The sequence below is a fragment of the Neodiprion lecontei genome, chromosome 3, assembly GCF_021901455.1.
Source record: "Neodiprion lecontei isolate iyNeoLeco1 chromosome 3, iyNeoLeco1.1, whole genome shotgun sequence".
In the NCBI taxonomy this organism is placed as follows: Eukaryota; Metazoa; Arthropoda; class Insecta; order Hymenoptera; family Diprionidae; genus Neodiprion; species Neodiprion lecontei.
The window spans coordinates 20,428,252-20,444,411 of record NC_060262.1 but is presented as its reverse complement, the minus strand read 5'-3'; the positions used below and the strand labels follow the sequence as shown (position 1 = coordinate 20,444,411).

The window sequence follows — 16,160 nt, the reverse complement described above, 5'->3', positions numbered from 1 at the left end:
TTACTCGCCCATCAAGCTTAGTGTGTTCTTAATTTTTTACATTTCATTCACTAATTAAAGCACACTGTTTACTTGCTTAGAAGCGGCGCATTAGTTTTCAACAGTGCTAAACGCAGCAAAACAGAAAGAAAAATAACATTCTGCGGTTTAGAGTGAAGATGATCGAACTAACTGGGATTAATCGTAACTCAATATTAGATGAAATTTGAAATTTTTGACGAAAGAAGTAGACTCAAATATTCTCAAGCCAAGTATAATGAATTCGCAACCATCCGCAGAATGAGAAGGAAGCGATAAGGTTTTAAAAGTACGAATTGTAGTGCTAATTATCTACAATTACAGACTGCAAATACATCGAACGAAATATTTATATTTGTGCAGAAGTTCATTGTAATCATGTGAAAGAAAAATGCAACTCCTGTTCCTCGCTATCGCAATAATTTGTGCGCTTGTATAATGAACTACACGCATGTGTGTTTGTGTTATCTGTATGAATTAAGATTATTATTGGGTGATTTTCGTTTCCATATTTACCTTTCTGACGCGCTGCTCACTGTTGGATTTACGCCACGTGAGCGTTCACGCTACTGTTTCAATTTCGCATATTTTCCAACAAACAACTACGGTCTTAAGGGATACTTTAATTAGGCAAACATGGAAATCCCGATTCAGCAGTGTTATTCTATCATGATCTCTATAGAAAACAGAGAGACAATCTTGTTTCCGTTTTAAGCTGATAAACAAAAATCGCGTCTCTCAAGAATACGATAAATATTGTTCGAACGGGTTCGCCAATTTCTGTAGTCACGTATTTTGTAGGCAACGAAAATCGCTTCGACCAGATTCCGTACGAATGTCTGGAGCCAAAGGAATAATGAAAAATTTACTTCATATCTTTGTCTCTGATTTTTGGGTATAAACGAAGTACGAGTCCCTTTGGGAGGTGCGGGATGCCGTCCTTTGAAATTTGTTTGGTATTCACGCTGATAACGAAGCTGTTCAACGGCCATCCGTGCCAACCTTGCATACATATACCTACGTACATAGGCATCGAGTCGCAGATATAGATCGCGGGTCTTTCGTCGTTCCCGAACTTCTCTCCATGGAGCTGACCCAGTTTGTTCGGTTAAACTCCCCGTATTCTTACCGCATAAAGTTGCTCACTCACAGGTTACTTGGCGACAAATAGGAATTACGTGTAATTGTCTTAGTTCAACGTTAGTTTCACCCAACGGTACGAGTGCCTTTCGTTAACCGAATTTATTCCTTTACCGCCCGAACAAACCCTGCACATGCGAAGTTCGAACATCACTCTTGCCCTAATTTTTCGCTCTCTTCAAGATCTTCCGGCTGCTGCAGCAAATGTTTCTCTTGTCTTATGGGCGTAATGGTTTTTACCATACTAAAGCTAAACAGGGAACGGTCACGGAATGGCACAGAGCGGTTTCAACAAAGAGATTCTGACATATTATAGGCAAGAATAAAGAGACCCGCGTTTGGACGATTTACTGAACAGCCATTTGTTTGCGAGAAGAAATAAAATTGGAAACTTGTTTTCGATATATTTCGAAAAATGTTATATTTTTCTGAGAGTCTTCTCAAAACGTGCTGGTAATTTCTTTCAACTTCTTAATGTTATCTTCATATTTTACACCCAATGTAGGTACCATAGATATTTAAGGAACAAACTATAATATCTGCTTGTCCTATAGGATACAAGCATTTGTATTCGTAGTGATTGCAACAACACAACGGGCATAAAATAGTAATCATTGACTGAAGATGCAATCTTGTCGGCAAAATGTCCTAATCGATATTGTGCAAATTTATCTGTACAGAAATAATTTTGCATTTTCATTTCGAACAACGTCAAGTTTTCAATGTTTTTTTTCCTCAGCAAGAAATGTCCATTCGGTGAAACGTTGGAACGCGGGTCTCTTTATTTGGGCCCGAGAGTGTTTCAAAATTTTATTTACAGAAATCAGCTCGTTCCATTGCGCAACCTCTCCTCGTTAGCAACAATATCTGGAAACAATTGTCGCGCCTGTTCTAATATCTCATGCGATGGTACGACTATTATGGACAGAATCGATGATTATCGATAGAGTTTCCCTCAAATAAATATGCGAATAAATTTTTGAAATTTTCTAACAACGTTGAATGGAAATAGAACGAACGACTCACTCATTTTTAGTGCGCGAAAATTTATCCTATATAAATTCTAGTTATTCAAAATTGGCTGCGATTCAAGAGTACATGTAGACACGTGTCTTGAATAGTCTACAGGTTAAGAAAATGTTACGATTTGTCTTTATATAACGGCAAAATAGTATTTAATATTACCAGCGTTTCGCTGATTGTGCGCTACTTGAGCAAAGCTTAGTTTTGCACGCTTTATACCGCTCGTTCAAAATTAGGTATTTTATTCGTACACATCCCTGTTTGATTTTCCTTTGAACAATCAACAATCGCGTTCTGGTACTGATTCGTGTAACATGCATTCTCCGTCAGCGTCTTTCCCACGCAGGCACGTGCAGCATAAATATGGCGAAGAATTGGACGGTGCTGCAGGTGAATCGGCTGCGTGCAATTAGAGTCAAATTACTCAATCCGATGGTAATCCGTTGATTTATGAGCACGGATGTTGTACCTGCCTCATAGAGTTCTGGTGGCGGTATGCTTCGCGATCACGCCAACCACGGGCATAAATATCTCGCGGATCGTACATCGCTACATTCAGCACCGTGCTTCCCGTGTGTTATCATTTCTTACGGACTGCGAACACGCCACACGGTGCAGGAGAATTTGAAAACGGAATTTTTACTCTCAGCCTTGGGTATACATCGCGGACATATTTCATACGGTCTTATTTAGTGTCGTTCTTGGATTTGTCAAACGACGGTCCAACAGCTGGCACCAATTAATCTTCAACGATCGGTGGACCGCTCGTCTTCTACGCCATTTTGGTCACGTTATCGCACGAGAACATAATGAAAGATAGAAATTCAAAGTAGCGAATACCCTGAAACATCCAAAATGCTTATTTGTGTAAAGGAGGAGTATGTCGTTCGAGGCAGTTGCAGCGCGGGGACAAAAGTGACCCCGAAGTTGCGGCCGGAGCCGCGGTTTGAGATTGAGTAGGAGATTAATTCGCGATATAAAGTGAGATAAGTGGTCCGTGTCGGGGTCTGCAGATCGTAAGTACCACGGGGGCGATATCTAGGATCGCAAAACTAATTTCAGCCTCTAATGGTTCTGCCAATAGCAATTTCTGCAAGACTGAATAGCGTTTCTCAGCTGTTAAGTCGGGAAACTTTTATACTATACGCTCTAGCCGAGTTTGCGCTCGACGGATTTAGAGCTTCGCGGGCCTATTCCGTTGATGCATTTATTTCAGGGCAATAAATGGGGAAAATTTTTGTTCCCTCTGCTTTCTTCGCACTGTACTTTTCGCCTCTTTTTTAACAGACTTCGGCCGCGCTCCGTGTATAAAGAACAACCCGGAAATGGCGAGGCGAGCTATAAAAGTAGCACAGGGCCGTCGGAACGCTTAGCGTTCTGTTTTACGGCGTCACGTTTCGCCGAGTTATGGGTTAACTAGCTTGGGAAGCCCGGAGCACTCGAAACTATATATCCCTGCTCGCTGTTTTGATCGAGAGGTTTCTAGTGGGCTGAGGTTTTCGGTGAAAACGATGCTTGCTTCCCGTTCCATGCTCGAGATAGCACTCATCCTCCAGCAATATCTCCGCCATCTCCAACCGCTGTTCCGAACTTCGACCTTTCTCTCCGCTCTGCGGATTTCGCCGCGCGCCTACGCAGCGGAAGACCGAATACCTCGAAAATAACGCAAAGCGATGTCGTACTCTATGGGAATTCACAGCGTGCTTTCAGACCGCACGAACCTATGGCTCGTGGTTAACATCGACGATGAATTTTGAAATTCCTTTCGCTATTTCAGCTGTCATAGCAGATGAGCGAGTCGAGGGAAGGGAGGAAACAGGAGAGATACTTGGAAGAGGACTAAGGTATTAAGAAAATAAAAATAGTGAGGCGAATAGGCTTCAAGTTTATTGAAAGTAAAAACCAAGTCAACTCGCAAGGAGAGTGACATGTCTCTCGATCATGGATTCTGCTTATACTTCCAGGGCTGTTTCCTTGACCTGAGTTATAGAGTTTGCACTGATGTGTAATTTCATCCGTTGTTAGGCCTCTTTTCACTCCGGTCACAATTGCTTGTATTAACAATTTGACGAATGGAATGGCGTAGTTTTGTTTCAAATATTAATTCACATTGCCCATCGATGTCGTTTCAATCATAGGATATCATACATTCCAGCGTGAACGAATATATTATTTCAGATCGATCGTGAATTTAGTTTAATTACGAACTCCGAGGTACAGCTGATACATTGTAAAGCGAGGAAAACTGCTTCGGTCACCGTTATTTGTTGTCATTCGTCGGGTGAATTAAGCGTTCAGTTTCTTTTGGATTTCTAAGAAAGTCTTGCCTCTCGTTTCGGGAAGCAAACGCACGAGAGGTATTAAGCAGATGATTGTCATCAACGCGTAAATGAAAAATGGCACTGACTGACCCAGATCCAAAGTCTTATAAATGAACATGTAGGCTTTGAGAGAAATAAATCCCATCATTCCACCTAACATGGAGTACAAGCAGGAGGCGAGTGATTTGACGTCAGTGGCGAATATCTCGGATATTATGATCCCGGGAACAGTGAGGACACTGACGTTCACAGCCATCACGTAGATGAAGACAGTGCCGAACGGGATTATATAGTATGGCTTCATGTCCAGGCCCATGTGATCCAAGAGAAAAAAGTAACCGGCGATTACAAGAAGACAAAATGAGCTGATTGCGGCTGAGATAAAGAGTAATGGCCTGCGCCCGATCCTATTGACGATGGCTATAGTTACGATGCCGCTGATTACTTGAATAACACCAAACAATGTTACGCTATTTTTCACATCCACCTTAGAACCCATGTCCGTGAAAATATAGTTACAGTAGTTTGTTAACCCCGAAATTCCAGAGAAGTGCGCCATTATCGACAATGTCATCGAAATACCGAACGCCTTGATATTCCCACGAATTGTGAAAAGTTGCTGAAACGCATTCAATTTTTTCGAAGAAACACTTTTCTCACGTACGTTTGTTTCTCGCAAAGTCTTTCCCTTATGCTCGATCGTGGCTTTGATCAGTGCAATCTCATCCGTCACGTCCGTTTTCCCGCGAAGTTTTTCGAGGGCTGCTTCAGCTGCCTCAATCTTGCCAACTTTGACGAGAAAGTACGGGGACTCCGGGGCAAACCAGAAACTAACGAAGAAGGCTATACTCAAAATAAGGCCGATCAATGCTGAGATTTGAATTCCAAAGTATGGTCCGGTTGCGAGAATGAAGAGCATCCCAACGTTGTACATGACTATTGTGATGGCGCCCAGCGTGCCGCGTAAATGTTTCGATAAAACTTCACCGGTGTACATGGGAATCACGCACATCGATAGACCCACCCCGAATCCACTTATTATCCTTGCCACAATTAAGACCTGGCGCACAAGAATTACTATTTATTATTAGCTCGTGACTAAAATAGATTGCCACGTTATTGACAGTGGACTGGAAATACTCACCGTAATATTTTTGGCCAGTAGAATCACCATCCAGCTCACGGCTACTGGAATCGCAGAAATCAGTATACCAGTTTTACTGCCGATACTGCCGAATATGAATATGCCGAATGGAGGTGCTATTGATTGACCTATCGCCATTGATGCCCCCAAAGTGGATTCCTGTTCATCTGTTATTTGGAATGTCGAATTTCGAGCCCTGAGTTCCACCACGCTGGGCGCATTCCATCCCATCATTTGGCCAAAGACGAAAGCCAACGTCGCAACTGCAAGAAAGGTATACATAGAGTGGTTGAGTACATGTTTATAAATTGGTTTCTGACGTAATGTGGAACAAAAATGAATGAATGCTACTCACTGAAAGCACAAATGATGTATTCCCAGATGTGCGAGCCTTCTGGAGAGGCGTACTTTCCTTTCTCGGAATCCTTGCCCATCGTATGTTGTCGTTAGCAATATTCTGAGATGAAGTAAATTTTTCGAAGACCTAACCAATTACTATTGCGTCCCTCACCTCGGTCGGTACGAGTATTCCATTGTGGTTATTACGTAGTGGTGATAAGATCAAGTTGTGTATTTTGGAATTTACTAAGAATTTATGGGATGGCACCTGTGGATGTACGTGGCACTCCTTAGATCTTGCGTTTCATCCATTAATTCGTAATGTATATATCACTGGTGAATGACGTAGTATTCTTATTGTTTGGAAATGAAACTTATGTGAACAAGCCTACGGAATTACTTTCATTACACCACCGAGTGCTAGCCACATAGCGCCTTCTAATCTAGTTGTCGATCAGAAAATGAAATCAGTATCATTACGAGGACGTGATCAGTAAATCCAGCATATTTTGATTAATAAAATCGTATATTATAGGTTTCTAGGACCAACACGTGTACTTTATTCTGTGTCATACATGTGTGATTTGCATAGCGTGCTCATATCACGGCCTTGGGAGAGAATGACAAGGGGAAAAATGTGAATATGTTTTTCAAATCATGAATGTTCTTATTTTTTTTTTTGCACACAAATTTTATATGTATGTACAGGACTTTTTACGCTCGTGCTATTATCTCATTTATACGTATTTCGGACTAACTTGTGGAAACAGAACATGACTCTTCACTATCGATGATGACGGTGCTTTATTTCTGATGTTATCAGCGTAGGCACATGTCTCTTTGTTATTTGTTACGCTGATCCTTCATTTCACACAGCGTCAGAGCGTACGAATGGTTTACATTCTTGCGGTTCAACGATCAAACACTAGTGCAGGATGTTCAACCAGAAATTCAGCAATTAATCACGGTATAGTTTCACTCATCAAGTTCACTTACAGTCTTATAATCTTATAATAACACGATAACTTACAAACAATTTCAACTTTGAACGATCGGGAGCACCAGCTTCATATCTATGACTCATTCATGATTATTTGTTATTTGTTAAGTATTCTCTGTATCTCCAAGAAAGTCTTGCCTTTCGTTTCGGGTAGCAACATCATGATGGCCATCGTGGTGAACCAAGTAGTGATGGTAAAGACAAAAAAAGGCACAGAGTTGCCTAATCCCCAGATTTCCGAAGTCTGTTTGTAAAACATCATCGCAGCGGAACCGAGTAGGCCGCCCATCGAGATGATTATGTTGCTCACCAGCGTTTTGACTTCAGAAGCAATTGTCTCGCTCATGAGGATCGTCTGCAGTGGTACCAGACCGATGCTCAACATGATTATGTTGACGTACATCGCGCAAACGGCCAAAGTTGAGTACGGAGAGGGGTCTATTCCAGTGTATTCCATCAGGAAATAGTACACAGTGATGATCATGAGGCAAGCGCCGCTTAGAACCCCTGAAATACCGATCAGAGGCCTGCGCCCGACTCTGTCTATCACGAAGGCCGTGAAGATATTGGAAACGAGTTGACACGCACTGAGAATGATCGTCGACGTATAGGAGGAAATCTTAGAGTGCATCGCATCGAATAGAAACGTGCAAAATATCATGATAACGATGTAACCACCGAACTCCATCCATATCATAACCAACAAGTTGATAAAAAATGCTTTTCGGTTACCAGGTACAGTGACGATTTGCTTGATTTGCTCGAAGATGCCAAATGTCTTTGGTGCCCTTGGCTCGTTGCCCTTATTCAGCTTCTTCGCACCTTTGTCCATATCGGTGACGGTATTCTTTATCAGATCCAGTTCCTCTGTCACGTCCGATTTACCGCGAAGCTTTTCCAGAACGACCTCGGCTTCCGCGATCCTGCCAACCATTGCAAGAAAGTACGGGGACTCGGGGATGAACAGGATACACATCGCGGCCAAGGTGATCAAAGTCAGGGATATATAAGCTACCATTCGTACGGACAGGTACGGTACCACAACGAAGGTGAATAGTATGCCAGCGTTCATCGTCACACTGCAGACCATTCCTATTGCTCCGCGAATTTTCACTGAAGCTACTTCCCCGAGGTACATAGGTGCGATGCCCAGAATCATGCCCATCGCGAAACCACTGATGAATCTCGCCACGATTAGAACCTGCAATGGTAGTGGAATGATTTACATCTCGAGTTTCTCTCGTCATCGAAATTCCTATACTATAAGGGCCCAATTGCGACAGAGTACAGAGGCAGGTGAAAAGATGTCTCACATTAACGGTTTGAGCGATTGCAATCAACCCCCAGTTGATGCTCGTTACTGCGATGGTAATTAGAAGAGACTTTTTCTTGCCAAGCTTGTCAGTGATCAGTACGGTGAGTGTAGGAGCAAACATGTAACCGAAACCCATTGCGGCTGATATATTAGATACGTCCGAACCATTGATGGTTATTGGAGAGCCCGGTTTCTGAAGCATGTTTAGGGTCGGTGCATTCCATCCTGGCACAAATCCAATGGCAAAAAATAACATGGCGCCTATCGACAGAGAATATCACATTTATAATAAGTTGACGGATGTATCTTCGGACAGGTTAAATTCGGGTCAATGCGGATTGTTCTTATACGTGACCTACAAGATGCGGTTGAGAAGTACTCCCAGATTGGTGACCCCTCAGGAGTTGAGTATCTCCCTCTGTCCGAGTCCCTGCTCATCATGGAAATTAGCGTGATATTGGTTTGGTTCGGCGCAAGGTCTCCGATTTTCTTCGTTCAAGAAACTATTTGACACTCGTTGACGATATTCTGTTATTATATACGCAAAACGTATCTACATTCGTGCGGCAAGTTCCATCTGATAAGACTAGCCAGATGTGTAATTAAGAATTGAAGATCACTTTATGATGTGCTGAGAAGAAATTTTTACGTTTTACCCGTTTACCAGTATTTGTCTCACGTTACGTAAAATATTGTGGTTTTTGTGGATTGCGTTAGTCACTTTTTACATTGTTCTGTCTGACTTGCAAATCTTGCTGTAGTAATTATACAGAAGACAATCCTAATTATAATATTTGCAGCCCGTCGACAATGTATCTAAATACCATTGTATTGTACGTTCTATAAACTAGGAATTTATTTATATATTATTTTTTTTTAAACAGAGTCAGATTGATTTCCCCCATTTTTTCACACTTTCTTCTTTCTTCATCGATTCGTGCAGTATACTAAGTAAGAAGGATCAGGGTTATCCTCTTAAAAATTTGATGGGACGATCGAATCTCAAAGTTATTGAAATATATCGAGCGCATTGTTGGCATTTTAATGGTTCTTTTGATTGGTCGGTGCGTGGTCTGTCAGTTTGACACTTGGCGCGCCGTTATGCTCATGCATCTTTATATAACCCAAAATTGTAAATAATAATGACAGTCATTATCCTATCATAAAAAGTTGAAGAAAGCTTACAAGCTGAAAACAAATGCCAATGATACACTAACTCCAAAGAAATCACACATTTTGAGATGCCATACACGATAATGTTTATAACCACACAAATTAAAGAACAAGACGGCTTTTTTATATAATTGCCTTGATGACGTTGTACCGAATTATGACAGAATGGACGTGAGCGCAACAGTGCCGCCAAATTGTCATATCTAGTTCTATGTTAAGCAGTAGATGGACATTTTTTGACAACTGCCGTCTACTTCATGGGAAATTTTACAATATCATTGGCATTTTGCTATGGTTTGTGTGCTTTTTCTGCAATTTTGCTCGAGTATACCTCCTTTGAGCCTCCTCGGATTGCCGCGATTTCATAGCGTGAAAGAATATTTTGTTGTGTATTTTTTGACAGAGACTATCTGATCATGTCACGTCTGATAAGTTATACTTTCAGTCCTCATTTTTGAAATTATTTCTAAGTTAACCCAAGACGAGTGTACTCCGCGTGTTCATTGTGCCTATCCCTGTTCGATCTCTGCTCTGCGCGTGTCGTGTCAAAATGTTATCATTCGAAATTAAAAGATGGTCGTTTCGTCGGCATAACGAAATGTTTTATGATCTTTGCAGGGAAAAATAATGCACAACTAATGCTGCTACTGTGGTAGTTTCTGCTGTAACGAATCCACTATTTTGGATAAGCGAAATTTTCAACAGATTCAACAGATCATTTTTTGAAGCTGTGTTGCGACGGCGAAATTGTTTTTCTGCAGTCGTTGATTCTATACAATCACTTTACTTATTATCAAAAAACAGTATTTCCGCGAGTAACTAAAATTTAGGTATATTATGAGAAAATAAAAAATGATAAATGTATAAGCAACCTAGGTTTTGTTTTATAATTTATCCAGGTATTCAGAGGGTAGAGCTATATGTGCAAGAGGTAATCATATAATTTTTCGTTTAACACGTATTTTCGAGATTACGTGATGGAAGAGTTCTTCAGCACGCCGTCAAATGTCTATGCCGTAGTTTGGCGTATAAACCTTTTCAGTTTTTCATATTTGTGAAAGTACATGTCGGAAAGTCATTCGATGTTCGACAGTGAACGATCGTTAGATTATTACTTTGCACAAAATATCACGAAAGTGAATATTCTTGACCTTATCTGCACCAAAATGTCTACGCTCCGACAATCCCGACTTAAAGTTGTCGATCCTATAAATGAAGACAAAAGTTGCAAGCTGTTGCGGTATCCGTTGAAGCTACAGCTATTGCCATATCAGGCGGCCAGGTTTCTTTGGATCTCGAGGAAGGTTCGGCCTTTCGTTTCAGGAAGTAGTTTTAGTATGAGTGCTGTGGAGAACCAGATGCATAAGGCAAAAACAGTGAAGGGTACCGAGTGACCGAAGTTCCAGACCGTTGCAATCATGAGGTAGTATTTTAAAGTAATGGCCGCCAGCAATCCACTGCCAACACCTAGCAAGGAGGTTGCAATTGCCTTGATATCGGTGTCGAGCGTTTCGGACTGTACGACTAACGTCACTGGCAGTATACCAATGCTCAAAGTACCCATTCCAGCTAGCAAGGCGCAGAAAGGGATCATCGAGTACGAAACAACGTCCATGTGACCGTACTCCATGAGCCAGAAGTAGACACCGACAATAAGGAAGCAAGTGCCACTAATTGTGCCCGAGATAAAGATGAGAGGCCTCCGACCAATTCTGTCAACGATGAACACAGTCAGAAAGGTGCTGATGAACTGGAGGATAACAAGTATGATATAGCATACGTGACCGGGGATGGCAGTTTTCATGTCCGCGAATATTATCTGCCCGTATACCAATATGATCGTACATCCACCAAAATGCGATACAAATATAAATAGAAAGTTAATTATGAGTGCTTTCAAATTTTTCGACACTGTGACGAGCTGCTTAAGGGCGTTGATTACATTTAGGTTTGGTTTATTTCTTCTTCTTTCCCATCCCTTCCCAGCGTTATTCTCGAAACCGATGGTTTTCTTGATCAGGTTCATCTCTTCCGAGACATCCGTCTTACCGCGAAGCTTCTCCAGGGTGCGCTCTGCTTCCTTCATCTTACCAACCATCACAAGAAAGTACGGGGACTCTGGAACGAACCACAAGCCGCCCAAAGCGGCAATACCGAAGCTCAATGTCACGTAAGCCGTAGTTTTTAATGACAGATACGGCCCGATAATGGACATGAACAGTGACCCGCCGGATATCGTTGTGCTTATGGTGATTCCTATCGCCCCTCGTAACTTGGGTGACGCAATTTCACCGAGATACATCGGTACAACGGCCGTCCCGAAGCCAAGGGAAATACCACCGAAAAATCTTCCCAACAAGATTACCTGTTGGAAAGAAACGAGGTTGGTTTGACAGTGAAAATTGTCGCAGTGTGAGCATGACTTACCGAGGAATCTTTGGCAGCTATGATGAGCCCGAAGCAGATCAACATTGGGAGACCAGAAGCCAGCAGGCTGATTCTTCGGCCAAGTCTGTCAGTCGTCAGAATGATTATTGCGGGCGCCAGCATGTGACCTATAGCAGTTAAGGCTGACATAGTAGACGCGTCCTCGTCACTGAGGGTGATTGGCGAATCGGGCTTCCTCAGTATGGCCAAGCTCGGTGAACTCCAACCGCATATGCAACCGATACAAAATGTAAGGAGGGCACCTGTAATCAGCGAATACGTTATTGCTTTAACAATAAGTGGGTTTGTAATCAATTCAGACGTACGAAATGTAACAGGCAATAGGCCGGAATCACGGGAATCTAAATGTAGCGCAATTAGTCCCAATGTGTGACGCTCATTCGCTAGGTGCGAATGAACATCAAAGAGATAAGAGAACTGCTGACAACTCGACAACATCCTCTGGTTGACGAACACGAAAATTGATAGATCTCAGTACATACTTGCCGAATTTGTGCAAATTCACGGGTCTTTCCACAAATTCAATATTCAGTATTATTAAAAGATTTAAACTACGTAGTCTGTGACGATAACAAAACTGTTCAGCCAAATCTACGAACCCTGTGGGGATTTTAATAATGAAAAATTTAAGAAAATAACGGGAAGATGATTCAAGATTTGTGAACCGTGGAAGCCCTGAATCAGTGACAATTACATAAAGCTGACATAAGCTAAGTTACCACGATCGTGTTACATTTATACACATTTTTAGTCAATAATATTTATACATTGATTTTATTTATACATAGTTTAATACTAACTTCAGTATCGAATGAACGGTGACGTATGAATGTTATTGTGATTGAAATATTGCTACAGTTTCCTAAGATAAAGAAAAGCGATCAACAATCTCGTTTGTAAGTCAGTTGACGGACTTTATTCATCTTTTCCCTATATGTAAAATAAAAATCTTGGGCCTTAATAAACCAATCCGTTACAAATATAAAGATGATCGTAAGTCGGCTTTTTTCGTAAAGAAAACAGCATTCTATCCGAAACCATTCTTTTAATCGGTTTTGATCTGGAATTACACTGACTTGTGCGCGCATATAATGGTATTGTTCAAGAGCTACTGTAATTTGAATACTTCGTCGTACATATCATAAAACCGTTTTACTCCTTTGTAATGTTACATTTCGAAAAAATACATTTGTAGCCCACCCTGCTACACGAAAGTGAAATTTTAGTGTTCTTCACTCACATCCCACGGTCGATAGGTACTCCCACGTAGCTGAGCCTTCGGGATTGGTGTATTTGCCTCTGTTCGAAGTGTCTCCCATTTCGTCCGGTTGAATTTGGACTTTTCACACAAGAGCTATCTACCCGTCGCAGAAAATTTCGAGCAACTGTTACGAATCGGCGAAAGAGTCTCATTATATACAAATGAATTTGATGCGTGATACTGCGATAAAATCTGCTTGTATAGTTAGGAATTAGTCAAGATTTTGTAAGCTGTTGTTGAGTGCGGCAAAGATCGGTATGTATGTCACAATATCTCGAATTTTTTATATCTCGTGGTTCTCCGGTGAATTTTTTTAACCTAGTTCTATCGCAAAATGAATTGATGGATGGAAAAATATGGAAATTGAAACATGCGTTAAAGTTAACCATGTACAAATAATTCGGTTAAATTTATGTGATTTGTGTGATATTTTACAGCATTTAAAATGTATTCTTACGGCATATTACTTTTTCATCGTGTTCAATCACTCAGCACGTAATAATTGGCGGTTGGATGTCGATGAAACCATCTTTAGAGTAAAAAAAATTATCGAAACAATATTTTCGACGTTTATTATGGTTCAAATGATTATTGTGAACCAAAGAATAAATAAATAAGTTATAGAGATTGGGATTTTCGAGTAGAGTACGAGTAGAGTAGAGTCCGCGCTACTCTTTAACTTCATCTTAATTGTAATTTACTTACCGTCAGTTGATTGGAGCTGTCACGTAGAGTGGTAGCGGTGTAAAGGTGTTGTCATGCAAATCTTTCAGAAAAGGGATAATCGAACCCTCTCAGTTGGACTGGGTTCTGATTAATACAAAGATTTGGAAACTAATCTGTACTGAATCAGAAATACAAATACGGATTTGTTCAATAACACAAGTTCCGTTACACGGGGCGGTAAAATTAGGAGCGACATGCTTGGAGGGCATAAAATCCGACCTATTTTTAAGAGTTTTTTTTTTACGAAAAATGAAAATAGAGCAATTTGAGTTTGAGGGCTTTATTATTTATAGTTTCAATAACGTATTAGAATTTTTTGACTGTTAATTAATAACAAAATGGCGGCATATAAGTAGCGAACGACCACATTTTTAATTAGGTGACGCAGATTCCTTGGATAATTTTCATCCGATAAACTTGAAATGTTAACACAATCTTTAAACTTGTTTATCGATTCGAACTCGTAGCTGGATTTCTTTTTCAATAATTTTTTGGTTATAATTCTATGCATTACAATTTTTTTTTTTAATATTTGGGCTCCGTGCTCAAACCCAAAAAGGTGTTTTGAACTCGAAAAAATTTCTCCATCTGTTACAAGTTACCACAAAACGCCCTCGAATTAGGAGTCGTTCGCTACTTATATGCGCCACGCCGCCATTTTGTAATTAATTTCGTCACGAAAATTAAAAATTATCCGGATACAGTAACAATGTATTAGTGTGGATTCATTGGCTCAAAATGACACATTTTTAACTTCACCACTTCGAAGTTCAGATATCTGCGTAACAATTCTGCCTGTGACGCATAAACCAGTCACTTTACACAACTTTAGAGCCTTAGACGACATTAATTGTGGGTAGTATTAAAAAAAAAAACACTACGAGCTAGCGCCAAACGTAGATAATATATCATGCCGCTCGTGACATCCAGTCTTCATTAGTTTTTAAATAAAATATTGATGACTGGAAAAAATCTCGAAAAAATATGCTTCTGTATCTTGTGTCTTGAACAGTGCTTAAACAACGGCAGGTAGATCATAACTTGACGTGACCTCTTTTGTGGAGCATCAAATGTATACGTGGGCTTTTGTATGTATACGGTCGGTCTCTCTGACTCATTTTAATACGATTGCGCTTTCACATAATCAAAGTAGATGTTGAAAGGATTAACTTTGAATTTTTTAAGATTTTTTCGACGCATGATTTCTTCAGAACTCAACCAACAAATTGATTTTTCGCACCTATATAGCTTAAAACCTGGAGGACGTATGAAAAATGTTCCTTCACAAAAATTTTAGGTTCTCTTGCGAACTTCTCGAGAGTAATTTTTACGGATTTTTCACACCCCGTTTCAGTGTAGTTTTGATACAAAATGCGCGCAAATTATTCGTAACTGAAAAGTGCCTTGATCGAATGGGTTACAATTTATACACAGCATGCCTTCTTCGATGCGGAAGGTTGTCTGAAAATTTCATCCTAGGCGGTGCAGTGGTTCAGAAGATATATCAAGAAATATTAATACAGTGGCGAGAATTCGGTTCAAACTTCGCCGCGCGTCAAGCAATTTGCTTGCCCTGCGCGTGGCGCTGCTGTGCAGTCGAGCGCGATCGTCAATTGTTGCGCGTGTTGTTTATAACAGTTGACGACTTTTTCTTGAGGAGCGTACTTCAGTCTGTTATTTATTAAGATTCCTGACACGATACGTTAGTTCCTTACTGCCGGACAATATTTCTGAAGCGTATTCATCCAAGGTAAGAATTCACAGATGTATCGCTTATCGTAATACCGACTGCATAACTTTCACCGTTTGTACCGCCGCATTATGGTATGTATAGATGAGAAATTTCGCAGTTTCATGTAGACTATTACTTGTAACTTTTGTACTACTTTTCCGCCCATTACGAAACTTATAGACAATCTTTGGTAGTATTGAAAAAGACATGCTGTATCAAAATTTTGGCTAATTCGATTAGGGCACTATTTTGATGCAGAAGATTATCGAAGATTTTTCATCAAAACTATACTTTAAGGGGGCACGAAAAATCGCACAAAATTCTTTATAGAAATTTCATACAAAGATGCGGAACTTTTGAATAGGAAATTTTTCCATATGTCATCTGAATTTCAAACTATGTTAACTTGAAAAAATGAGAAGTCGTCGAAAGCTGATTTTTCGACTAGCTGTGGTAAGAAAATGCTTGGTTAGGAAAATCTGAAAAAATTCAGATTTGATGTTTTCAATATGAGCTTTAA

At 40.5% G+C, this 16,160-nt stretch overlaps 1 protein-coding gene across 1 annotated transcript; it reads right to left on the bottom strand.

Annotated features, from left to right (window-relative positions):
* Nucleotides 1–4,043: 4,043 nt before the first annotated feature.
* LOC107227741 lies at nt 4,044–13,297 on the bottom strand. Its single transcript, XM_015668958.2, has 8 exons — nt 13,162–13,297; nt 11,901–12,163; nt 10,750–11,838; nt 8,660–8,789; nt 8,299–8,561; nt 7,124–8,186; nt 5,647–5,909; nt 4,044–5,562 (listed from the first exon to the last, which is right to left on the bottom strand). Exons 1-8 carry the CDS (start codon nt 13,238–13,240, stop codon nt 4,468–4,470), a joined length of 4,245 nt encoding a protein of 1,414 aa, XP_015524444.2. The 5' UTR covers nt 13,241–13,297; the 3' UTR covers nt 4,044–4,467.
* Between the last annotated feature and the right edge of the window lie 2,863 nt (nt 13,298–16,160).